Source organism: Dromiciops gliroides, chromosome 4, assembly GCF_019393635.1.
Source record: "Dromiciops gliroides isolate mDroGli1 chromosome 4, mDroGli1.pri, whole genome shotgun sequence".
Taxonomy (NCBI): Eukaryota; Metazoa; Chordata; class Mammalia; order Microbiotheria; family Microbiotheriidae; genus Dromiciops; species Dromiciops gliroides.
Genome location: NC_057864.1, coordinates 183,719,975 through 183,746,500, shown reverse-complemented (window position 1 = coordinate 183,746,500; position 26,526 = coordinate 183,719,975). Strand labels below are relative to the sequence as shown.

The 26,526-nt window shown below is 39.6% G+C and overlaps 1 protein-coding gene across 1 annotated transcript; it reads left to right on the top strand.

Annotated features, from left to right (window-relative positions):
* Positions 1 to 1,167: 1,167 nt before the first annotated feature.
* Positions 1,168 to 23,177, top strand: ZPBP2 (zona pellucida binding protein 2). The gene is made up of 10 exons (XM_043964360.1): positions 1,168 to 1,219; positions 1,592 to 1,657; positions 3,160 to 3,285; positions 8,122 to 8,283; positions 11,775 to 11,993; positions 13,344 to 13,429; positions 17,826 to 18,003; positions 18,547 to 18,676; positions 19,838 to 19,962; positions 23,124 to 23,177. The coding sequence occupies exons 1-8, from the start codon at positions 1,168 to 1,170 to the stop codon at positions 18,639 to 18,641; spliced, it is 984 nt and encodes a 327-aa protein (XP_043820295.1). The 3' UTR covers positions 18,642 to 18,676; positions 19,838 to 19,962; positions 23,124 to 23,177.
* Positions 23,178 to 26,526: the final 3,349 nt, after the last annotated feature.

Below are 26,526 nucleotides of genomic sequence, written 5' to 3'. Positions count from 1 at the left end.
TCATGCCCCCCCCCCTCCGCAATCCCTATTCTCCATCCCCACCCCACCATATCCCAGGGGTCTGAAGGCGCCTCTGAGGCTTAGCCTTGGTGTTTTATGCTCTTAGTTATTTGGCATTGTTTCTCTGCTCTCTAACAGCTTCCTATGGGGGAATTCGCAGTGTTTTGTTAGTCTAGCCATCCATCACCCACAGAGGGTGGGGGGCAGCGAAGGGGAATAGGCAAGCTTTGGTTGCCATGGCAACTGATGACTGCGTCTTCCCTTCGAAGCGTGTGTATGCGCGGTCGCGCGGGTCCAGCACCAAGCCAGGACTGAGGCGGGAAACCTCCTTCACACTTTTCCACTCTTTCAGGCCTCGCTTTGCGCGCTCTCGGTAGTACATCTGGATGGTCCTCGGCTTGGAGTGGGGGTGTTAGAATAATGGCTGATTGCTTTCAGACAAGATTTCATGAGAAGAAATGAGGAAGGCTTTCCCACGCGAGGCTAGCCCTTCGAGCTATTCTACGAGACAATTCTCCTCACACGAAGGCGACCTTAGTGGGGCGGGGAGTAGGGAGGGGGGGTGTCGTCGCTCCCTCCCCAGACTCGACCACCTCCCTCTTCCATCCTCCCTCAACTGCCGCCAGAAGAGCCTGCGCTCTTTTCCCTCCCTCCTCTATCTCTTCTTCCCTCCACACTCTCCTTTCTTTCTTCCTGCAATTTAACGGACTTTCCCGTGGGGGGCGAAAGAGGCCGCCTTTCGCTTGCGCGGGGACTCGGTGTCCACTCGCGGCACGCGCCCGGGCTCGCAGCGTGCGCTGCAGCCCCTATTAGGAGATGCAGCTTCTAGAGCGCGCCCGGCGTCCAGCGCGCGGTTCAGCCCGGAGCACAAGATAGAACGGCCTGAGCGCAAGGCAACCCCGAGCGCGCGGCCAAACGGCCTGCGCGCGACGCAGCCACGAGCACCAGACGCAGCCCCAGCGCGAGATGCAGCAGCTTGCTCGAGGCGAGGCTGGGCCAGCAGGGCGCGGGAGGAAGTCCGGGAGCGGTTTCCAGGGAACACTTACTTAGCGGGGAGGAGGCCGGGGGAAGGCGGAATGAAGTCAAAGTGAGGAGGACATCACGTCCCCGCCCCCCCCCACGCCTCCCTCCCACACCTTCCTTCCCTTGGAGGGAAGCCTCCAGGCCATGAATCGGGGCTGGGCCCTGTTCCCTGTGGTGTTCCTGTACCTCGCTGGAGGTAGGCCAGGACAGCATCCCATTCCTCAAGGGAAGGGACCACCCCTTTTGCATCTCCTGGGATCCCAGACCTCATCCACCCTGGGGTTTCTTTTCCTCACCAGCACTAGATGGGGTTTCCTAAAAGGACCAAGTCCCCGGTCCCCCATTTGACAGAGCGAGGCACAAGAGAGGGGAAGTGATTTGTCCAAAGTCACACACAGCTGATTGATGACAGAGCCGGGAATCAGATTTCTCTAATACTAAGTCCCTTACTCACACACTACTGGCGATTAAACTATGACTGCATCTTCCTTCTTCAATTTGTTGGCTTCCCCACCTCCCCTGGACCTAAAAATCTCACTAAAGAGACCTTGTTGGCTTCTTTCCTCAGGAGTAGGAGAGCAGCTTTCTGTCCCAGAACTAAAAAACTACATTTATGGCAACATAGAACACCCAGGTAATATGTGAGACCGTTCCCACTACAGAGTGCAAAGTCCCACAGAATCCAGCTCAGTATTTTGATAATGGTTCTTCTTACCGTATTGCCTTGAAATGGAAGGAAATTGACCTTACTCTTTGGACAGAGCCGGCCACTCAGAGGACTTGAGAGTAACCTTCCTAAAGATAGGATGATCCAAAGTGTCACAGCATGGTGGTATAGTCCTCTTGCTAAACAAACTGAAGCAAAGTAAATCATAGCAGACAGTGGCTATCATTCCAAAACTTCCTACGTTCCTATTTATTGCTTTAAACATACAATGTGGAGGTGGTGTGTACTCAAACACAAAACTGTCACTGAGTCTAACCATGAAAATCTTACTCAAGCTTCACAGTTAGTCCAATCCCTTCCTAAATTGTCCCAACTCCATTGACCCATTCAGTCTGTGATACTTTGGGGCTCTGAATCTGTACAAGGAAAGTTGCTTTACATGACTTTTCTGATGAAAAACAATTTTGTCTCAGAAAAGAGGGGTAAGATACTTTGATGTGAACAATGTCCAGAGCAGCCAAAGGATATCTTTAGGGAAGGCAGAAGGGATATGCCAGACACTATAAGGGCTGCTGATACTTGGCATTTATCATCCTTGTTCTCAAGGAACTTACTTTCTACAATGGGGGAAGAATACCCACAGATTAGTAAATGCAAAGTATATATGAAATTAATACAAAGTAATCAGGCTGGGTTATACCAAGGTGGGGGAGGGGGAATCAAGCTTCTAGTAGCACTAGAACTGAACTTTGGGGGAACTGGGGGGGGTCCAAGAGGTGGAAAAGGAAGTGTGTTCTGGTGGGGGTGGGGGAAGGGTGCAGTATTTGCAAAATGGCCCAGAGTTTGGAGATAGAATGTCTTCTATTTTGGGGGGGGGGGAAAGGGCAGGGCAATGAGGGTTAAGTGACTTGCCCAGGGTCACACAGCTAGTAAGTGTCAAGTGTCTGAGGCTGGATTTGAACTCAGGTCCTCCTGAATCCAGGGCTGGTGCTTTATCCACTGGGCCACCTAGCTGCCCCTGAGATAGAATGTCTTCTAAAAGGAATCAGTATGTAGGCTTGTTTGGTTGAATTGTAGGATATGTAAGGGAAAGGAATGTATAACTTATTTGGGAAGATAGGATGAAGTTTGACTTTACGCCTTAAATGCCAGACAGAGGACTTTTTATTTTATCCCTGTGGGTGAGAGGGGGCTGCTGTTGTTTACTGAGCAGGGAAATGATAGGGTCTGACCTGTTCTCTAGGAATATCAATTTAACAGTTGTGTGGAGGATGGATTATAGAGGGGAGAAGCTGGATTCAATGAGACCCTTCTCATTGGCTTAGATGTTGGAAGGAGTTTGTTTTTCTTTGGAAACATTTGATTTGTAATACTGAAGCACCAATAATTCACTATAGTAAGAGCTAGGTAGTTTTATGTCACTTTACTAGCATGTTAAGTGCTATTTACCTTTTTTTCTTCTACATTAGTGAAAATCTATGTAAAAATGAACCAAAATAGTCCATTTCTTGCCTGCATGGATATAGCACTTTCTCAAACAGAAGTAGTAGACCCCATATCTTTGTGGATGGGACCAAATGGAAAGCATTTAAAAGGTAAATTACCCAAGTATGTCTTTTTTTTTTTAAGTGAGGCAACTGGGGGTAAGTGACTTGCCCAGGGTCACACAGCTAGTAAGTGTTAAGTGTCTGAGGCCGGATTTGAACTCAGGTCCTCCTGAATCCAGGGCCTTTGCTCTATCCACTGCACCACCTAGCTGCCTCTCCCAAGTACATCTAATCCAAGCCAATCCATTTTTTAAAAATGCCTTCTATACCCAAGTCATCATAACAGGCATGAGGGAAACAGAGACAAAACTAAAAATGACTTGCCTTCATATTTAATAATGTTAGCATTCTTTAGAGAAGCATTGTACCTCATTGGATAGAACAATACATGGGTAATAGGATTGTAATCTCAGTTTCACTTGCTCTGCCTGGACTTGCTACTTGTGTGAATGTGGGCAAAGTCAGGTTCCTCATCAATAAAATGAAGAGGGTAGACTAAATGACCCATGAGGTCCCTTCCAACCCTAAATCCATAATTCTGTGATCCTCTGACTTTGGGAAAGTAATTTTATGTTTTGGTTGCAGCTTTTTGTAAGCCCTGGGGTAGTGGTAACACTGGTAATCTACCTCTGAAAACTATAAGGGATTAGGTGATGCTGGTAGTATTAAGCATTTAAGTAACTTTTTACCCTCAAAGTTTAAATATGAAGTTTATCTTCAAAACACTTTAGATGTGCAGGTGTTAAAAAGCTATGATCAAAGTTTTGATGAGGGAAGGGAACAAAGTGTTGGCTAAAGGGGAGTTTTGAATGATTTAGATTTACTTTATTTATGGAATCCCAAATTGCATTTTGTTTGTGCAAAACCTTTTCAGTTTTATGTACTTCAAATTGTCCATTTTATCTCCCTTGGTTGTTTCTTTTTTTTCTGTGTGTGTGTGTGTGTGTGTGTGTGTGTGTTTTCTGTGAGGCAATTGGGGTTAGGTGACTTGCCCAGGGTCACACAGCTAGTAAGTGTGAAGTGTCTGAGTTCGGATTTGAACTCAGGTCCTCCTGAATCCAGGGCTGGTGCTCTATCCACGCTGTGGTTGTTTCTTATTCTGTTCCTTGATTGGTTATAGATCCTTCCCTTTTCCATAGTGGCAAAAATTATCTCCTTCCATGTTTGTCTAATTTGTGTATGATATGATCCTTTGTATCTAGGTCACATTTAACTTTGGAGCTTATTGTGATATATTGTGTGAGAAACTGGTCCAAGGCCAATTTCTGCCAGATTGCTTTCTAGCATCTCCAGCAATATGTGTTGAATAGTGAATTCTTATCTCATTAGTTGGGGTCCTTGGATTTATGAAACCATCCCAAAATGATGGTTCTTTTTGCAAAAATATACATCCCTTGACTATTTGGTTATGGGTTTTGAAAAAAAAAAACAACACACCAATTCTATTCTCTCTGTTATCCCAAAGCAACCCAGCCATCCTCCACAGAATACCTTATGAAAACAGTGTTCTATTCTTGCAGTTGATAAAAAGGAATGTTTTTCACTTTATTTGAGTTCTCTGCTACTGCGGAATCTGTTCATTTCCTGCTTGCTATATGTTTGACCTGATTCTTTGTAACAAATAGTGATTATTAACTGTTATCAGAATATTTGACCTATCAGAACAGTTTCCTGTAACTGTCACTGTGTGAACCACTATGGGATGGATCATTTATAGAGAACAGTAAATATGTAAAGTCATTCTTATTATTCTATGTATTTTTTCCTCTGGGTTTTTATATTATGTAGCTAGTGAGAGGCAGCTTGGGATAGTGTATAAAGAGAACTGATCTCAGAGTCAGGAAGGCCTGGGTTCAAAGCAGCCTTATAAATTTACAAGCTGTGTGATCCTGGGCAAGTTATTTAACCTCTCTGTGCTTTAATTTCTTCATTTGTTTTTTATTTTATTTTATTTTTTATTTTTATTTATTTTTAATTTTTAAAAAATTTCCTCATTTGTAAAAATTAGGGATTTGCACTTAATAGCCTTTAAGGTCCCTTCTAGCCCTAAATATATGATCTTATGATTTCTTTCTTTCTTTCTTTCTTTTTGGTGAGGCAATTGGGGTTAAGTGACTTGCCCAGGGTCACACAACTAGTGTCAAGTGTCTGAGGCTGTATTTGAATTCAGGTCCTCCTGAATCTAGGATTGGTGCTCTATCCACTGCACCACCTAACTGCCCCAGATCTCTTTACTTTATTAGTGAAGAAACAAATCTAGCATGATTCAGGAACTTGTCCAGGGTAACATGGGCAGAACTAGATGGCACAGTGGATAGAGTGCTAGGTACTGGTTATAACAAAAAGGAACCAACACATAGCTCCCAACTTTAAAGAGTTTATAATCTAGTGAAAGGGAAGGGAATAAGATCAATAACATATTATAAAACAATAACAATAACATGCCATAATATGACATTGCACAGGCGAGGTTTGATCATAAGAGATATGAGAAGGGAGAGATTATTTAAGGAAGGGTGAATAAGAGGAGATTTCATGGAAGAACTGGCATCTGAACTGGTCCTCACAGGAAAGGGTTTTGATAGTCAAAGAAGAGGAAAAGAGATCATTTTAGGTATGAAGAAGAGTGTATGCAAAGGCCCAGGTGCAGGAAAGAACAGGATAAGATCAAGAACGTTGAATTTGCCTTTTGGTGGTGTTGAGTTTGATGCCTTTTGTTTTTTCACTAAAGTCACCAAAGCCCAGAACTCTTCCTGAAACAAAGAGTTGGGTTTTTTGTTTTGTTTTGTTTTGTTTTGTTCTTTTGGTGAGGCAATTGGGGTTAAGTGACTTGCCCAGGGTCACACACAGCTAGTAAGTGTCAAGTGTCTGAGGCCGGATTTGAACTCAGGTCCTCCTGAATCCAGGGCCAGTGCTCTATCCACAGCGCCACCTAGCTGCCCCCGAAACAAAGAGTTTTAATTAAAATTGACCCACATAACCTATAACTAATAACAATAACAATAGTTAGCATTTATTTAGTCCTTTAAAATATACAAAGCACTTTACCAACACCATCTCATTTTATCCCCACAACTACTCTAGGAGGTAGGTACTATTATTGTCCCCATTTTATAGCTGAGGAAATTGAGGCAGACAAAGATTGATTTATCCAGGGCCACAGAGGTAGTAAATATCTGGAGCCAGATTTGAACATGGGTCTTCCTAAGTTCAGGTCCAGCACTCTATCCACTATGCTACCTAGCTGCAGTATTCCATAGCCCTAGTTACCCGTCTCGGAGAGGAAAGAGATACTTCATCTTCTATTCCTTGGGGCCAAGATAGCATTGATGCTGACATCATGTTGTTTTTATTTCAATTATTATGGCCATTGTTCATGTTATTCTCCAGGTTTCTGCTTTCTTTGTATCAGTTGATATGAATCTTACCACGTTTCCCCAAATTACTCATATTTTATGTCTTATAGAGTAATAAAATCCCATTATATCATCTACCACAGTTTGTTCATCCCTTCCCCAATCAATGGGTCCCATTTTGTTTTCAGTTTTTTGGGTTTTGGTGGAGTTTTTTTGACTACAAGAAAAATACTACTATGAATATTTTTGTATATATAGGACCTTTCTTTCTGTCTTTGACCCCCTTGGGACATATGCTCAATAGTGAGAACCCTGAGTAAAAAGATAAAAAAAAAAGTTTAATTACTTTTTTGGTGTAATTTTAAAGTAGAGATAGTGGACATTAGCTGTATAAACCTAGAAAGGTAGATTGGACTGTGAAAAAGTCCTGAATCCCAGCTGAAGGAATAGTTTATATCATTCAGTAAGCAGGAGATTAAAAACTAGTTTTTAGCAGGGGAGTAGAATGGAAGAGAAATAAGAGAAATATAGATTGGAGAGAATAGAGACTGGGGGGACAGGGAGACAAAGTTAGGAAGTTATTATAATAGTCCAAGTGAGAGGTAATGAAAGTCTAAGCCTTTGGAATTGAAAGTCGGAGTGAGAGGTCATAAGGAGAAAACTTGGAAACTGATTGGCCATGAGCATGAGGAAGAAAGAAGAGTCTTGAGCTTGAGTAACTGGGAGAATTTGTGATATCATTAGCAGCACGAAAGAAGTTAGAAGAGGTAGATTTCTCAGAGGTTTATGGCACTCGAGGAAAATGTAATCCCTATCTGAATTAGTTGTTGTTCAGTTGTTTTCATTTCTTTTCTTTTTTTAGTGAGGCAATTGGGGTTAAGTGACTTGCCCAGGGTCACACAGCTAGTAAGTGTTAAGTGTCTGAGGCCGGATTTGAACTCAGGTACTCCTGACTCCAGGGCCAGTGCTCTATCCACTGCACCATCTAGTTGCCCCCTATTCAGTTGTTTTCAATCACGTCCAGCAATTTGTGAAGCCATTTGGGCTTTTCTTGGCAAAAATACTGAAATTGTTTACCATTTCCCTCCCCAACTCATTTTATAGATGAAGAAACTGAGGCTAACAGGGTTAAGTGACTTGCCCAGGGTCACACAGCTAGTGTTCTGAGGCTAGATTTGAACTCATGAAGATGAGTTTTTCTGACTCTAAGCCTGGCACTATATTTACTGTGCCACCTGGCTGCCCCATCTGAATTATTGGCATAGATAAATTAAGAAGACAGAATTAGCTTTTTTCGGGAAAATATTCAGCATCAAATATAATATAAAACTGTTATTATACCAAAAATGTCCCTAGCTATAATACCTGTTTTTCTGTAAATATAGCAAAATTTCTGTAATATAGCAAAATTGTGTTTGTACTAGATTCTGTTTAGTAATACTGATTATTTGATATGTATTTACATGTATCATTAGGTACTGAATCAGTTATGTACTTAACAACTCACACATTTGCCCTTTCTATTTAGAGAAAAGTCATATAAACCTAACTTCAACAGGAAAGCTAATGATTACAAATTTTCAAGAATCTATGTCTGGATCTTATATTTGCACTCTTTCTTATAAAATTGTCAGCGAAGAAACACAAAAAGAACAAGAGATGTATAACACATATGCATTTATGGTATTTGGTAAGTATATAAAAGCATTTCAGTCAGTACATACATATGATTTGAAGCTTAGTTATGTGATTTCAACATTGAGTGAAATCCCATAGACCAGGGCTTCTTAACCTTTTTCCACTTGTGACCCCTTTTTGCCTAAGAAATTTGCATGTGAACCCAGGTATATAGGCATATAAAATAGGTATACATAACCTTTTACTATTGCCAAATTTCTTGCCACCCCCACATTCAGTTACATGACCCCACATGGGGTCAAGACCCACAGTTTAATAAGCTAGACTGTAGAGCATGACTAATCTACAGAGCTGGCAGCTAGGTGGCGCTGCAGTGAATAGAGTGCAGGGCCTTGAGTCAGGAAGACTCATCTTTATGAATTCACATCTAGCCTCAGAACACTAGCTGTGTGACCCTGGGCAAGTCACTTCACCCTATTTGCCTTAGTTTTCTCATCTGTAAAATTAGCTGGAGAAGGAAATGACAAACCACTCCAGTATCTTTGTCAAGAAAACCCCAAACTGGGGTTAGATGTGACTGAAACAACTGACCAACAAAGTCTACACATTTAGGCATGTTTACCAAATCAAAATCTTAACTTATTATCGAATAATTTTTTTTGTTGCTGAAACCTTATCTTCAAATTGACTAGGTGGACAGAATAAGTTGATGGGGAAAATCTTCAAAAATTGCTAAAGGGGGGGGGCAGCTAGGTGGTGCAGTGGATAAAGCACCAACCCTGGATTCAGGAGGACCTGAGTTCAAATCCGACCTCACATACTTGACACTTACTAGCTATGTGGCCCTAAGCAAATCACCTAACCCTCATTGCCCAACAAAAACAAAAAACAAAAAAACAAAAAGAAATTCAACCCAGTCAGAGTGTATAATCTAAGGGGCAGCTAGGTGGTACAGTGGATAGAGCACTGGCCCTGGAGTCAGGAGGACCTGAGTTCAAATCCAGGCTCAGACACCTGACACTTATTAGCTGTGTGACCCTGGGCAAGTCACTTAACCCTAATCGCCTCACCAAAAAAAATTGCTAAAGGTGGTAAGATATTAACCCCATAGTCTACTGACTTTAGAACTCTGGAGCCAGAAGGTCATTCCATTTCTCAGCATTCTTTGTCACTGACCTAGGCTAAGGAAGAAAGCATTAAAGCATAAGAAAGCCTCCAAGAACTTAGGAGCTCACCCAGGCAAACATGTATTGCCATCCATGATCTCGTAGCCACCATTGCATTTGTGGGGTGAAGAAAGATGGATAAATCACTTCCTCAAGCCAGAAGTCCAAGAGAAGGAAAGTACACACCAATAAAAGGGTCCAAAAGAGGGATGAAGAGGGAAGTCTTACTTTTTTTTCAATCCTTTTTTTGGGGGGGGGGATGAAGGTTAACTGACTTGCTCAAGGTCACACAACTAGTAAGTGTCAAGTGTCTAAGTCTGGATTTGAACTCAGGTCCTCCTGAATCCAGGGCCGGTGCTTTATCCACTGTGCCACCTAGCTGCCACCAGCCTCTTAAAAAGACTAACTAGCAAGAGAGGAGGTTCCTGGATAAGAATCTGTTGCTCTGCCCCATACCCCACAGTAACCAGTCATTTTCTTTTTTTTTTCTTCCTTTTTTTTTGGGGGGGGGCAGGACAATGAAGGTTAAGTGACTTTCCCAGGGTCACACAGCTAGTAAGTGTCAAGTGTCTAAGGCCAGATTTGAACTCAGGTCCTCCTGAATTCAGGGTTGGTACTTTATCCACTGTGCTACCTAGATGCCCCCTAACCAATCATTTTCAATGCAAACCGAGGCATTGAGGACCAGTCAGAAAGGAAGGTTCTTGTCACCAAAGTCTTTGGCACTTTCAGTTGGTTCAACATCAGAATCTGAGATGATTTTTTTCGTTGGAAATAACCTTAAAAAAGAGGCATTGTTATCTGCTTTGTCACTGTGCCCTAAGGAACGTGGAACTTTTCAATCTGATTTGTAGCTGAAACTTTTTGTATGTGTTGTCTCCTGCATTGGAATGTGAGCTCCTTGAGATTTTTCTAATGTCCAATTTTTCTAGGTGTATCTCCAACACTTTGCACAATGCTTTGCACACAGTAGGTGTTTAATAAGTGCTGCATTCATTCAATCAGGAGTTGCTGTATCATTTCAGCAAGGCATATGTCTTTCAACAAGGAACCAGAGCACATGTCCCTCAGAAAGGACTTGGAGCACAAGTCCAGCTCTGTGGGAAGTATGCCATGGAAAGAATTCCATATAATCAGGGAGGGATTCCTCTGATTATAACACTCAGATCCTTTTTAGATCCACAAGTTGAAAATAACCATTGTATTTCACAAGATTGGACTGATATCTGTAACACTATCCTGCTAATTCGGAAATCACCCCCTAAACATCATTGTTCTTCTCCATAGGCCTATTTTAAAGAAGTAATGGGGGCAGCTAGGTGGCACAGTGGCTAAAGCACTGACCCTGTATTCAGGAGGACCTGAGTTCAAGTCCAGCTTCAGACGCTTGACACTAGCTATGTGACCTTTGGCAAGTCACTTAACCCTCACTGCCCTAAAAAAAAAAAAAAGTAATGGCAACAGCAAATAGGAGTGTATAGTTTTGTTTCTTCACTACTCCATGTCTCTTTCAGAAAAGGCCCGCAAGTACAGAAAGTAGCTAAGGGAAGTAAGGAAAGCTCAGTGTTGTTATAAGAAAACAGGGTTTTTAATAGGGTTTACTTTTCTTACCAATTTACCAACCGCCAACTTACAGAAGTTACTTGTTTCTGCTAGGTAAATAATTACTTATGTCAGGTGAAAAGAATATAACATCCCCCAGAGAGCCCCTCTTTTTAATAAAAAGTTATACAGGGGCAGCTAGGTGGCACAGTGGATAAAGCACCGGCCTTGGAGTCAGGAGGACCTGAGTTCAAAATTGGCCTCAGACACTTGACACTTACTAGCTGTGTGACCTTGGGCAAGTCACTTAACCCTCATTGCCCTGCACCCCCCCCAAAAAAGTTATACAAAAATGACCAACAAAATGATCCCTCATGTCAGAGTATATAATAGTCCACTGCTATGGCCCCTGCCTCTCTACTGAGAGTGAGCAAGTACAATATCTGGGGTAAAGACTGGTTCTTTCTAAGTTCCAACTACCTTTTAGTGTCTTTCTTACATTTTTTACACTTTCATAGTCATTTAAGTTTACATTACATTACTTAAGTTTATATTTTTATAGTCACTGTATATTTTCTTCTCTTGGTTTTGCTTTCTTTTGCATCAATTCCTATAAGTCTTCTCATGTTCCTCTGCATTCCACATAGTCACCGGTTATGACACAATAACAAGAATAGTGATTTTATTACTGTAACTATTTATGGATCTTGGATGAAGGACAAGGTGGTAAAACATTTTTTTCTGGGCTGGTAAATTTTGTTTATTTGCAACTCTAATATGTGTAGCAAAGAAAATCATACTGAACATACATTATTCATTTATCCATCTGCTTTAGGATACCAGGAACCTTATTATACATATCAGATGACTGTACGATTTACCACAGATTCTTGTAATGGAAAAAAAAATTCTCAATTCTTCAAATTACTGATAAGGATCTTAGATGAAATCATCTTTGATTTGATATGCCACATTGAAGAACCATCATATAAATGCCATTTCCTTAAAATTCCAAAACATGGCCTCAAGGATGAGCTATTTATAGCCTTTCAAGGTAGGAGTTTTAAAGTATTTTATTTAATAGGTAGCATAGGGGGGGCTAGGTGGCGCAGTGGATAAAGCACCGGCCCTGGATTCAGGAGTACCTGAGTTCAAATCCGGCCTCAGACACTTGACACTTACTAGCTGTGTGACCCTGGGCAAGTCACTTAACCCCCATTGCCCCGCAAAAAAAAAAAAAAAATTGAGAAAAAAAAATAGGTAGCATAGTCCTTATCTATAATGAACCATTAAAATAGTGGTATAATTATCATTAATAGCCATGTAATCGAATTTGTTGAATCATTTCTTGTCATGCCCAACTCTTCATGACTCCATTTTGGGGCTTTCTTGGCAAAGATGCTAGAGTGGTTTGCCATTTCCTTCTCCAGTTCATTTTATAAATGAAGAAATTGAGGCAAATACAGTAAAGTGACCTGCCCAGGGTCTTACAGCTGGTTAAGTGTTAGGTAAGATTTGAACTCATGAAGATGAGCCTTCCTAATTCCAAGCCCAGTGCTCTATGTACTGTGCCACCTAGCTGCCCCTATGTAATAGAATACAGCTTGCTGGGGCAGCTAGATGGTACAGTGGATAAAGCACCAGCCCTGGATTCAGGAGTACCTGAGTTCAAATGTGACCTCAGACACTTAACACTTACTAGCTGTGTGACTCTGGGGAAGTCATTTAACCCCAATTACCTCACAAAAAAAAAAAAAGAAAGAAAGAAAAGAATACAGCTTGCTAAGTCATGTCCTCTAAATAGTATACTTAATATTGAATGCTACAGAGTATGAGTAACAGATATCAACTAACTTTGTAGTGGTAAGAGAGGGTTTTTTAAAATCTTTAATTACTACTGTTTTCCTCACTGTTTTGGATTCACTTCACATTTTGACATATTGTTACTTATACTTTTCAAGCCAATCTGATTATATAGAATATAACCTTTTGCTGATAGTTACTATATTGCTGCACCTGTAGAATTTTGTCATTTTAGGACCATGCCACAGTATGGTGAAAAGACTAGAGTTGTTGTCAGAGGGACTAATATTTGAAGTCCAACGCTGTGACCTATTACTTGAGCTTCAGTTTCTTCATATGTAAAAAGAGGAGACTGGAATACATAATCCTTTAAGGGCCCTTCCAGCACTAAATCCTCTGAAAGAATTGACGCATAGCCAAATCTGTTCCTTGTAGTTTCTCTCATTAGCCCATAGGTGGAGTAAAAGCACAGTTACCAATGATTAACCAGAACTGCCTCCCTTTATTCTTAGGATTGTAGATTCATTGAACATCTTTAGAATATGTGATAGATACCACAGTCCTTATTGAACCTGGATGTGTTTTTTTTCCTCCTCTCTAGTAAGACCTTTTCCACCAGAGTGGAAATCAGCTTGCAGAAAACTTTCTGTTGACTGTGAAGAAATCACTAATAGTAAAGTTCACCAGGTGGGAATTTCAATACATGGCGAAAAATATGTGAAAACTGTGGTTCCTTTGCATATTAAAAACAGCTAAATTTATTTGTGAAGTCCATTTTGAAACTTTCTGTTTTCATAGCAACATCTGAAGGACAAATAGATTTAAAACAGGTTATCTTAAGATTTTTTTTTTAAAGGTTAAATGACAGATATTATTGTTTTACTGTTGGATTTTTAAAGTAGTCCTGGGAGGTGTTTGTGAGCTATAGAGCATTCTATTTTTGGGGGGGGGTGTGAGGCAATTGGGGTTAAGTGACTTGCTCAGGGTCACACAGCTAGTAAGTGTTAAGTGTCTGAGGCCAGATTTGAACTCAGGTACTCCTGACTCTAGGGCTGGTTCTCTATCCACTGTGCCACCTAGCTGCCCCTATAGAGCCTTCTACATAATTACTTCATTAAGTAGGATGCATCTCATTTGGTGAAAAGATGGTATAAAGTGCTTTGTAATTCTTATTCTACTATACAAATAGATCAGCATTAACATGCTATATTCTTTTTTAACATTTCCTAAAAGTTAAACACCTGAAACATAGCATTGTTCTTTCTTATTATAAAGAATACCCTTAATTTTGATTTTTTTTTTTTTTTGGGCAGGGCAATGGGGGTTAAGTGACTTGCCCAGAGTCACACAGCTAGTAAGTGTCAAGTGTCTGAGGCCGGATTTGAACTCAGGTCCTCCTGAATCCAGGGCCGGTGCTTTATCCACTGCGCCACCTAGCGGCCCCCAAGAATACCCTTAATTTTGTTGATTTTTTTTTTTTTTTTAGGCAGCTAGGTGGTGCAGTGGATAAAGTACTGGCCCCGGATTCAGGAGGACCTGAGTTCAAATCTGACCTCAGACACTTCACACTTAAAGTCACTTAACCCTCATTGCCCCAAAAAAGGGAAAAAAAGAAAGACATTTTGTTGATTTTTCTCTATGAGAACAGGACAGGATTTTTATTCTTTATTCTTCAGATAGTGATGAGTTACCACTACAGGAAGCAAAATATTATTCTCAGAAGTTAGGGATTTGTTCTAAGCATGGAATATATTTAAATACGAGAACTGAGGCTCAGAGATTACCTTATTTGTCTCTGGTCACATGACTAATACATGTCAGAGGCAGGATTCACATTTAAGCCTTCCTAATTACAAATCCAACATTCTTCCCAGCATCGTGTTGCTTCTTTAGCAGAGGAATGATATGATCACAGTGGTACATTAGGAACATTAGTCTTTCAGTTTGTGTGGAAGATGGATGATGAAGAGATAGACTGCAGGCAAGAAGACCCACTAGGGGTCATTTTATCCATGGAGTCAAGAAGACCATAGATCATAGATTTAGAACTAGAAGGGAAATAAAGTCCTGAACTTAAGTGGAGAGGAGGGGACAGGTGCAAGAGATAATATAGAGGTAATAGATGTGTGTGAGAGAAAAAGAGTCAAAGATGTCTCCAAAGTGACAAGTCCAGAATGTTGGCAGGTTGGGGGTGCCATTACTAGAAATAGAGAAGTTGTAAAGAGAAGTAACTTTAAGAGAAGAAAATAAGTTCACATGATGAACTTAAGTTCGGTATGATAGACATAGTGAATTTGTATGTCCTGCTAGCATAATCAAGTAGGAATACTCCCAAAGTCAGCTGGAAATAAGTACTAGAGTTCTGGGGAGAGTTTCAGAATAGAAATATAAATTTGGGAATCATTTGACTCTCAGGAAGTAATAATTGACATGGGAGTATGTGAGATTAACATGAGACAGGAAAGATTGTAGAGAGAAAAGACAAGGGTCTAGGACAAAACCTTGAAGCATACTCACAATTAAGAAGTAGAATGTTCCAAGAGGAACTAGCATGGGGCACAGAAGGAACAACCACAGAGATAAGATGAGAACAACAAAAAGAACAGTATCATAAAAGTCAAGAGAGGAGAGGGTGTCAAGAAGAAGGAACTGATTCACAATTGTATGCAACACAGATATTAACCATCTCCCCTCTAGGGCCACTTCTTCAAAGCTAGCACTTAGCACAGTTCCTGGCACATAGTAGGTGCTTAATAAAAATGTTTATCAACCGACTAACCTTCAAGCCCTGAATGTATGATTCTGTAATCCAGTAAGAATGGGAGCAGAAAAAAAAGATATTCATGGAAAATTCTTAATTCTAAATTTTAATTGCTACAAAAGATCCATGATTTTATCAATGAGAGCATTTCCTCTACCAATACAGAGTTCAGCCTCCCTGTGTCTTAGTAGACAGTTTCATGCGTTGTTGTGGTTTAAAAAGAAAATGTTAAATAAGAAAAGAAAATCGTTAGTGACCTATAGTCTGGTGATAGCCTTTCTAATCTTAGCTATCCTAGTCATCAGAGACAACCCATTGCTGGGCTTATCCTGCAGAATCTGCCAATTTGTGAGTTCTGATAGCATAGCTCTTAAGAAGCAATCATATCATGAGGACACATCAATATCTTTAGTGGAAGCTCAGAAAAATACAAACTGATTTTAGTATTAATGTAGGACCATGGACTTTTGTTACCAAAAATTTCATTTCAGGTGGAGGTCAGGGAGAGAGAAAGGCCTATGTCCCCTTTCGGTCCCCAAGAGGCACGGGGGTGGGGGAGGAGTGAAAGACTTCTCAAGAATTGGGGTTTTTTCCTATAATCTCAGAAAGGCTGTCTTCCCAATTACCACCAATCCAGAGGGTTGTCTTTTGCCTTTGCCAATTGTCTTCCCAGTTTTCTGGTCCTTTCATATGCTAATGATCAAACAATGGCTGAAAGGGGCACATATTCTGTGGGGTACAAATTTGCCAAAGTTTCATGCCCTTTATAGTCAGGCTACTCAAAATATGAAAGGGGCATGCCCTTATGCTTCATTGTCTCTCTTATTGCCCCTTACATCCTGTGATTTTTATCAGTGGAATTGGAAGAGGCTTAATTATTATTATTATTATTTTTTTTGGTGAGGCAATTGGGGTTAAGTGACTTGCCCAGGGTCACACAGTTAGTAAGTGTTAAGTGTCTGAGGCTGGATTTGAACTCAGGTCTTCCTGACTCCAGGGCCGGTGTTCTATCCACTGCACCACCTAGCTGCCCCGGAAGAGGCTTAATTATTAAATAATCCCCCTATTCAAACTGTTTACCCTTCAAAAAACAGCAACAACATATATACTAAGATAGGCCAAAAATTTGGAGGGTAAATCTGCCAGGAGAAAAACACATTGAAGCCCAAGTAATTATTTTATCCATTTTACTTTTTTATAATCCCCTTGAGATCAGTTATTTAAGGTTTTGAATCATCCATACTACCGTGACTCTCCACTAGCATGGAATTCCAATTCAAATCAACAAATATGTACTAAATGGCTACTATGTGCAAGTTCTAGAAATGCAAAGACAAAAATGGAGTAGTCACTGCCCTGGAGTAGCTTACATTCTATCAGAACATTTCAATATATACACAAATAAGTATAATACAAAGAAAATTGGGGGCAGCTGGGTAGCTCAGTGGATAAAGTGCCGGCCCTGGGTTCAGGAGGACCTGAGTTCAAATCCAGCCTCAGACACTTGACACTTACTAGCTGTGTGCCCCTGGGCAAGTCACTTAGCTCTCATTGCCATGCACCCCCCCCAAAAAAAAAAAGAAAGAAAAGAAAAAAATAAAATTGAGGGATAGACAAGAGATCAGGAAAGATCAAGATAGATCAAGAGATCAGGAGCCTTAAAGGAAGTTAAGAATTCTGGGCTGTGGAGGTAAAGAGAGTACATTGTTGGGATGGAGGATAGCTTGTGGAGAAGGTTTGAGTTAGAAAAATAGCTCTTGTTCCAATTTGTCTGAAATGTAGGGTGGGCAGGAAGAGGAGGAGGATGAGATAAAACTGGAATAGTTAGGTTGAGGGGAGGGCCTTGAGTGCCAGCCTAAGGAGTTTGCATTTTATCCTCAAGGAAGTAGGGAGCCACTAAAGATTTTTGAATAAGACCTTGACACAGACCTGTACCTCAGGTAATTTATTTTGGATATATTGAGGAGATAAATTACAGAATAATCACATGAAATCACATGAAAGACACTTACAAAATAATGTTTCCTTTAAATAAAATAAAATTAAATAACATGCTTTGAGACCATAAAACAATATATAAATGTGAAGTTATTATTACAAAGGGTTCTCTTCCTGAATTTGAAATATTATATTTACAAAAAATTTAATTTACACTGAGCTCTTCAGGAATTCTTTTATTGTGCAAAATATCATATACTTGTTCTGGTTTGGTTTTTTTGTTTTGGTTTTTGGTTTTTTTTGGTACTGTCTAGTAAAAAGGAAGTACTGGTACCAGCTTTTAATAATTGATTGCTCTTCTTTCTGGTATTTCCCAAATCTTAGGCAAGAGATCGCATAGAGGAATTCTTTGTTAAACAGACAGATATTCTGAAACATGAATTTAACTATCTACCAAATATACATTATGTTGACCACAGCTTTAAAGTTATACGCATTGACAGCTGTCATCCAGGCTTTGGGAAAAATGATATTCTACACAGTGACTGTGCTAGTTGCTGCGGTAATTATAAAATTATAATACCTGCTTTTTAATATGATATCATCATCAGAAGAATAGATGAATAACTTAGACTTAACTGAGTTGAATATTGGTTTAAGCAACTTTCTACCAGGTTGATCCCATGATTGTCTCAAATTTAACTGAAGGAAGTAAAAATTCATGCTTGGGGTTCTAAATAATGATCTTACTATTAGTATTCATTAATGAGACTCTGTATTAGATATAATCTAGGTGGCTATACAGTAAAGGGGATTTGAATAGATCTATCAAGAATAAATTGAAGATAAGTTCAGTACATAATATAAGTAGAGCACTGTAAGAACACATTGTAAAAACAACTAGAATAAAAACTAGTAAAAAATAAAATTAAAATTAGAATATCTGTCCTTTCTATCTAAAGTCATCTCAATATAGAATTTGAGGCACTATAAGAAATAATCTTCAGCTGATTGACTGAATGTTCCTCAGTCAGTTGCATGAAATAGATAGATTGTATTTACCGTCATTGTGCAAATGTACTCTGTATATTTGTTTTCTCTGTAGTGGTTTGTGATCCAAGAACATATAGTCCTGACACTGATGTAACTTGTCAAACCTGCTTAACTGTCCACAGCTATGGAGCTAAAATTTGCCCGTAAACCAAAACCCCAAACTGGAAAATTGAAGACAAGAGGTGAAAACATCATTACTTAGTTTGTAGAGGGGAAGAGAGGATGTGGAAAGGGAGCAAGATCATTTGTTCCCATCAGATTTCACCATAGCTACTGTTACCCTTGAATCTTTGAAAGAGACTCATTATGAATGGTCCAAAATATGGCAAGCATGCATTATTTCAGGGGCCAGATAAGCTGAATACCATCAGAATACAAAGAAAATTAGAATTAGATTTTCAGTTTGTGCAAGTAACAGAGTCCAGCTACTGCTCTGTATTTTGTTTAAAAACAAATGAGAAATTAAACCAAGGGTCTGTGTAATGTTCAAGAAAATTGATCATAGTATGGTGAAATTACTGTAGAAGCAATATGGTAACATATGCTTAAAATTATGTTGGTAGGCTAGAAATACATAATTCTACAATATGAACAAAAAGTTATTTCTTGTGTTCTTTCTAGGGTTGTTTTTTTTTGACATGTCAGATTGTTGCAAAATTAGCTATTCTGAACCAGAATTTTTTATCGATGTGCTGACATTCTACATTGTTTTTCTAAGAGAAAACCTGAGGGAGGGGGTGCTTTGCTGATTGAAAATTATAAATGTGTGATGACTTTTGCTATTCAATGTGTTTTCCAAGAGATAGGTTGCCCATTTCCCCTTTTATTTGAATGTTAACTGCTGATTATATTCAGTAGTAATTTTCTTACTGTTCAATACAATTCAACTACTTTTATTAAATCCCTTATTACAGGCAAGGCATTATGCCTAAGGGATTCAAAGATAAATAAAACTCAGTCCCTGTCCTCACAGTGTGGAAACAGAAAAAACATGTAAATAACAACAATACTCAGCAGAATGTGGTATGGTGAAGTACTGTGAGAGATTTGAGAAAATTTCTCTTCCATCTGGGAGGATCAGGGAAGACTTCATGGAGAAGGTGGCATCTGATCTGGACCCTAAGAAAATGGGAGAAGTGTTCAACAGCAGATATGGGAAGGGAAAAGTCCTGTCTAACCATGATGAACCACATGAAGACATGGATATGAGAGAGAACTATGAATAGTGGTCCAATTTATCAAGAATATTCTGCCATTCCACCCCCCAACATATCTAGAGGGTGAGAGTTAGATTATCAAGAGCCTTGAATGCCAAGATAATGAATTTATGCTTTATTTGGTAGACTGTGTAAAACCAAAGTTTTTGAGTGGAGAAATGCTGGGATGAGAGTGGTCTCTAAAGAAGATTACTCTGGCAATGATGTGAAGGATGGCTTGGAGTGGGGAAGACTAGAGGCAGAAAAACCAGGTAGGAGCCTATCCCAATTGATCAACCCAGGGGTTATAAGGGTGAGGATTAAGCTGGTGGCAGGAGCAATGGAAGGGAAGAAGCAGATACAAAAGATATTCTGGAGGCCAGTCAACAGGATAGAGCAAATGATTGGCTATAAGCCAATAAACAAGTCAAAAATTACTCCCATAGTTTCAAATATGAATGACTAGGAAGATGGTGGACCAATGGCCTAAAAACTCAAGGAACTCACAGTCTGATGGGATGTGTGGAATGTAAAGTAACAGGTGGAGATATCCAGTAGACAGATATATGAAAATAGGGGTCTGCAGAGAGGTTGAGGCTAAAGATACATATTTGAAAGTCATTCACATATTGGTGCTAATTGAACCTATAGGAAAGCGCAGAGGTAGAGCCTAGATCATTTTAATTCCGATAGACATTTCTATTGACATCTTAACTCATGAAGCTATTTAGCATTTCTTTTGCAACTTTAATTATCATTTTAAACAAGTAAAAGAATACAATTTTAGTAAGGAAATTTATGAATTGTTCATATTTTGAAGATGGTCTTTCCTTCATTTTTTCAAAGCTCGTTAGTTTATTCCTGTGTTGTAACAGTCAGCTACATTACCTTTCTGAAGTTACATATGGGAAATTTACAGCATCTTCAACTCATATGACTGTGATAACAATTGGCTCACTTTTCACCTAGATTTACTGTAATATTACCCTGTAAAATAATCTTTGTTAAGTAGGTCACAGACTAAGCCTGCTTGAATCTAAAGTATAAATCTCATGTTTCATGGTTTTGTCCTTTAGCTGTAGGCGAAAATAAAAGCATAAAAAGGAGAGGATTTTTTAAAAATTTATTCTTTTTTTTTTGAAAATGGAAAACTTGTGTCACCCTTCCCAGAATGAAACAATATACAGTTCTTATTTGCTTGTCTATGTTATGCAAAAGCTGAATTTAAATTAGTTAAATTTTAAGGGTTTTTGTATCTGATTGCTAAATTAATGGCTATTTTGTATTTTTTTGCTATTAATATTTATGGCTTTTTCTCTTTAATAAAATTGAATATACATATTTATAAGGAATTCTCTGTATAACACAAGGATTTAATCTGGTCAGTATATGTTAATTTATCTGTATACCAGCATCTCAGCGAGTTACTAGCTATCATATACACCAATTACTTTTTGATCAAACCTGGACTTCAGAGCATGTTTGTTTAGGTAGAATGGCATTTTCCCTTAAAATTTAAACTCTAAAGCTTATAAATTCAGAACCTCTGACATTTATTTACAGTAGAAGATACACTCAGAAATTAAGGGTAATTCTTAGATATTTACATGAATGAGACCTTTAGGCTATTAGTACGATAGGTGGCAATAGAAAGAAACCAAGGAATGCTAAAAACATTTTTACAGTTTCAAGAAATATGAATGCAATATTTGTCCTAATGCAATTATCCTGCTTGACTCCTAGCCAAATGCCTTTTAAATGTTAGTGTTCTAGTCATTTATACATGTTTTATAGCCCCCGACATACTATAAGCCCCTTTAAGGCAGAGATGCTCACCTTATATAAACTTCAGATCTCCTCTAGCACACATTACAAAAATGCACTGTACAAGTGTTATACCAATTATGGGTATTAAAGGAGAGAAATAGGATAAACAGAAGTATGGGGGCAGGGAGAGGGAAAGTGAGACAGGGAACAAAGAGAAACAGGGAAAGGGAAGAAAGGGAGAGAGACTAGAGGAAGAGAAAAGAGACAAGGAAGCAAGTTTCCCTGCTAAAAAAAACTTTGGGTGATTTCCTGCCATCTATTGAATAAAGTTCAAAATCCTTAGGCATTCCTAAGGCCCTCCACAGTCTGGTACTAAGTGTTCTTTCTTTCCTTCCTTCCTTCTTTCTTTCTTTCTTTCTTTTTTTGGTGTGACAATGAGGGTTAAGTGACTTGCCTAGGGTCACACAGCTAGTAAGTGTCATGTGTCTGAGGTCAGATTTGAAGTCAGGTCCTCCTGAATCCAGGGCAGGTTCTAAGTGTTCCTTCTAACCATATCTCCTCCTACTTCCACACTGGGTTGAGTTGACATCTGATGTCACATCCAGCTTAAAGCTCCCAGGTTTTAAACATAAAAGCCATTCATTCCAACCAGAGTAGCCTCTTCACTATATCCCAAACAGTCCACTCTTTTATTTATTTATTTGTTTGTTTATTTATTTATTCATTCATTCATTTATTTATTTCCCCAAGTTACATGTAAAAACACATTTTCACATTGATTTTTAAAACTTTGTGTCCAAATTCTCTTCCTCCCACCCCGCTTAAGAACTCAATTCAATATAAGTTATACATGTGCAGTCATGCAAAACAGACAAAAAAAAACTTTAGAAAGAGGAACTAACAAAAACAAACAAAAAAATTATACTTCAATCTGTATTCAGATACCATCAGTTATTTCTCTGTAGATGGATTGTATTTTTCATAAGTCCTGATAGAATCCCACTCCTCATTTCTTTTCTTTCTTTCTTTTTTTTTTTTTTGCAGGACAATAAGGGTTAAGTGACTTGCCCAGGGTCACACAGTTCATGTCAAGTGTCTGAGGCTGGATTTGAACTCAGGTCCTCCTGAATTCAAGGCCAGTGCTTTATTCACTGCACCACCTACCCTGCCCCAGACCTTAAAAAAAATTTTTTTCTACTCCTTTACAGCACAATAGTGTTCATCCTAATCTCTGCTTCAACTGTTTTTTACAGTTACTATTGCTAACTGTATTTCCCTCATCCAATTCCCTCCCCTTGATATTTACTCTGTTTTCTATTTTCTTTCACCCTTCCTTCCTCAAAAGTGTTTTGCTTCTGACTGCCCCCCTCCCCCCCAGCTGCCCTCTCTTCCTTCATCCCTCTCCCATTATCCCCTTCCCTTCCCACTTTCCCACAGGGCAAGATATATTACTATACCTAATTGAGTGTGTATGTTATTTCCTCTGAGTCAATTCTGATGAGAGTAAGACTCACTCACTCCCCCACACCTCCCCCATCTTCCCCTCCATTTTATAAGCTTTTTCTTGCTTCTTTTATGTGAGATAATTTTACCCCATTCCATCTCTCCCTTTCCCTTTCTCCCAGTGTATTCCTCTCACCCCTTTATTTTATTTTATTTTTTAAAGATATCATCATGGCACAGTTAGATGGCACAGTGGACAAAGAACCAGCCTTGGACCTAGGAGGACCGGAGCCCAAATCCAGCCTCAGACACCTAACACTCACCAGCTACGTGACCCTGAGCAAGCCATTCAACCCCTACTGACCCACCAAAAAAACCCCGATAAAAAATAAATGCTTTAAAAATATCATCCCTTCATATTCAACTCACACCTGTGCCCTCTGTCTAAGTATACTCTATTCAGCTGCACTAATAATGAGAAAGTTCTTATGAGTTAGAAGTATCATCTTCCTACATAGGAATGTAAACAATTTAACCTTTTAATATACCTCATGGTTTCTTTTTCCTATTTACCTTTTTATGCTTCTCTAACATCTTGTATTTGAAAGTCAAATTTTCTATTCAGCTCAGGTCTTTTCATCACAAATGTCTTAAAGTCCTCTCTTTCACTGAACTGCCATTTTTCCCCTGAAAGATTATACTCAGTTTTGCTGGGTAGGTGATTCTTGGTTGTAATCCCAATTCCTTTGCCCTCCAGAATATGATATTCCATGACCTCCAATCCTTTAATGTAGAAGCTGCTAGATCTTGTGTTATCCTGACTGTGGCTCCACAGTACTTGAATTTTTCTTTCTGGCTACTTGCAATATTTTCTCGTTGAGCTGGGAGCTCTGGAATTTGGCTATAATATTCCTAGTAGTTTTAATTTTGAGATCTCTTTCAGGAGGTGAACAGTGGATTCTTTTGATTTCTATTTTAAATTCTGCTTCTAGAATAACAGGGCAATTTTCCCTGACAATTTCTTGGAAGATGATGTCTAAGTATTTTTTTGATCATGGCTTTCAGGAAGTCCAATAATTTCAAATTATCTCTCCTGGGTCTGTTTTCCCAGGTCAGCTGTTTTCTAAGGAGATATTTCACATTGTCCTCTATTTTTCATTCATTTGGATTTTCTTTATTGTGTCTTGCTTTCTCATAAAGTCATTAGCTTCCATTAGCTCAATCCTAATTTTTAAGCAATGAGTTTCTTCAGAGAGCTTTTTGTACCTCCTTTTCCATTTGCTTTTCAAGCTGTTGACTTTTTTACATGACTTTCCCTGCATCTCTCTCATTTCTCTTTCCCTTTTTCCTCTACTTCTCTTATTTTATTTTTAAAGTCCTTTTTGAGTACTTCTATGGCCTGAGACCAATTCAATTTTTCTTGGAAGCTTTGGATATAGGAGCTTTGTTATCTTCTTTTTTTTTTTTCTTCTTTTTTTTGCAGGCAATAGGGGGTTAAGTGACTTGCCCAGGGTCACACAGCTAGTAAGTGTCAAGTGTCTCTGAGGCCGGATTTGAACTCAGGTACTCCTGAATCCAGGGCCGGTGCTTTAACCACTGCGCCATCTAGCTGCCCCCCTGTTATCTTCTTTTGAGGGTGTATTTTGATCTTCTTTGTCACCAAAGAAATTTTCAAGGGTCCACATTTTTTTCTGTATGCTCATTTTCCTAGCCTATTTCTTGACTTTTAACTCCTTCTTAAAGTGGGGAACCACTTCCAGGATGCACTGCCCCAAGCTTCAGGGGGTCCCAGGTGGTACAATTTAAGGAGAGGCACGTTCATTACTCACCTGGCCTGTGCTCTGTTCTGCAGTCTGTACCTGCTTGCCCTTTAACCTGGGAACACAATCTTGTTTCACTGTGACTCCAAGCTCCAGTGCACCCATGCCCCTCTGCCCTCTGGGCCACTGCCTGACTGCTTCCTGGGTCCAAGTGTGGGCAAAACAACAGAGTCCCATTTCAGCACCAGAAGAGACCCCTGTAATCTCCCCCCCGGCCAACCGTTCAACCCCCTCACCATCCATGGGGTGAGTTCCAGAAGCAGCTGTAGCCGCAGCTGAGAGACTCCTCTGGAGTGGCCTGCCTGGGGCTGGATCTGCCTGACATAGCCTGGAGATGGATCTGTGAGGCCGCTCTTATTTTTACCTGCATATCTCTTCTCATGCTGTTCCCCTTTCTTAGAATGGTTTCTTTTTTCTGTCTGCCTGTCTATCCATTTATCCATCCATCCTGAGTCCCAGACCAAGTCCCACTTTTTTCTTAAACCTTCCCAGACCACTGTACTTGACACTATATATGACCACTTCCTTAACACTACCAAAATAGGTCACCACTACAGCCAACATAAAACCCTCCTTTTTTTAAACTTTTCTCATTGTCTCTACCACTTTGATGTCTAAACTTATCCATTTTGAAATATATATATTTATTTCTGAGCTTCAAGTTCCTCCCATAAAAGTGAAAAAGTTAAACTATATGATCCAAAAGTTCTTACAATTTGAAAATTCTGTTTCATTTCTGTATGATTTGAATCCTAAGACTATTAGTCCTTGAGGAATGAATGAATGAATGAATAAAACATTCATTAAGCCTTTACTATGTGCAAAACACTGTGCTGGACAGACACATAGAAAAGTAAGATTGTGTTCAGTTGTTTTTCAGTTATGACTGACTCTCTGTGATCCCATTTGGGGTTTTCTTATTTTTTCTTTTCTTTTTTGTTTGGTTTGTTTTGTTTTGCAGGGCAATGAGGGTTAAGTGACTTGCCCAGGGTCACACTGCTAGTAAGTGTCGTGTCTCAGGTCAGATTTGAACTTGAATTCTCTTGAATCCAAGGTTGGTGCTTTATCCACTATGCCACCTAGCTGCCCCCCCATTTGGGGTTTTCTTGGCAAAGACACTGGAGTGATTTGCCATTTCCTTCTCCAGCTCATTTTATGGATAAGGAAACTGAGGCAAATAGAGTTAAGTGACTTACCCAGGGTCACACAGCTAGTAATTTTCTCAGGCTGGATTTGAACTCAGGAAGATGAGTTATCCTGACACCAGGCCTGGTGCTCTATTCAGTGCACAACCTAGCTGCTGGAAAAGTAATAATCCCTGTTTATAAGGAGCTCACATTCTAATGCAGGGAAAAACAGGAAGGTTTCAGCTGTGACTCAGAAAGGTCCCTTGATCCTTAGGGTGCAAAGCAAATGTTAATGCTGCTTCTTTGATGTCATTTCCACTGATAAAAACATAAAAGCTTCTGATGTCGAGCCAGGTGACAGTGCCATGAGGACCGAGTTGGTGCCCCTTTTGTATTCCTCAATGGCACATAGTACCATGCTACAATACATGCCTATAGTAGGTAGACATTTATCAAACTTGTTGAATTCAGAGTACTGACCAGGGGTAAACTTTTCTCATCAAACTATAACTTTGGGGGAATATTTATCAGTGAAATATTACTGCAGTGTCCCCCTCCCCTTGCCCCCCACAAAAGTAAGCCAATCAGACAGTTAAGAGGTTGTCAGCATTTAAAAAAGAAACAGATTTTGGACTTTTGTTTTATGAAACAGTAAACCTGGGGGAAATATGAAATAACT

Coding starts and splice junctions, on each gene's coding strand:
- ZPBP2 (XM_043964360.1), top strand. CDS start 1,168: ATGAATCGGGGCTGGGCCCTGTTCCCTGTGGTGTTCCTGTACCTCGCT. Junction 1,220..1,591: donor GTTCCTGTACCTCGCTGGAG/GTAGGCCAGGAC, acceptor TTCTTTCCTCAG/GAGTAGGAGAGCAGCTTTCT. Junction 13,430..17,825: donor CTAATAGTAAAGTTCACCAG/GTGGGAATTTCA, acceptor CCCAAATCTTAG/GCAAGAGATCGCATAGAGGA.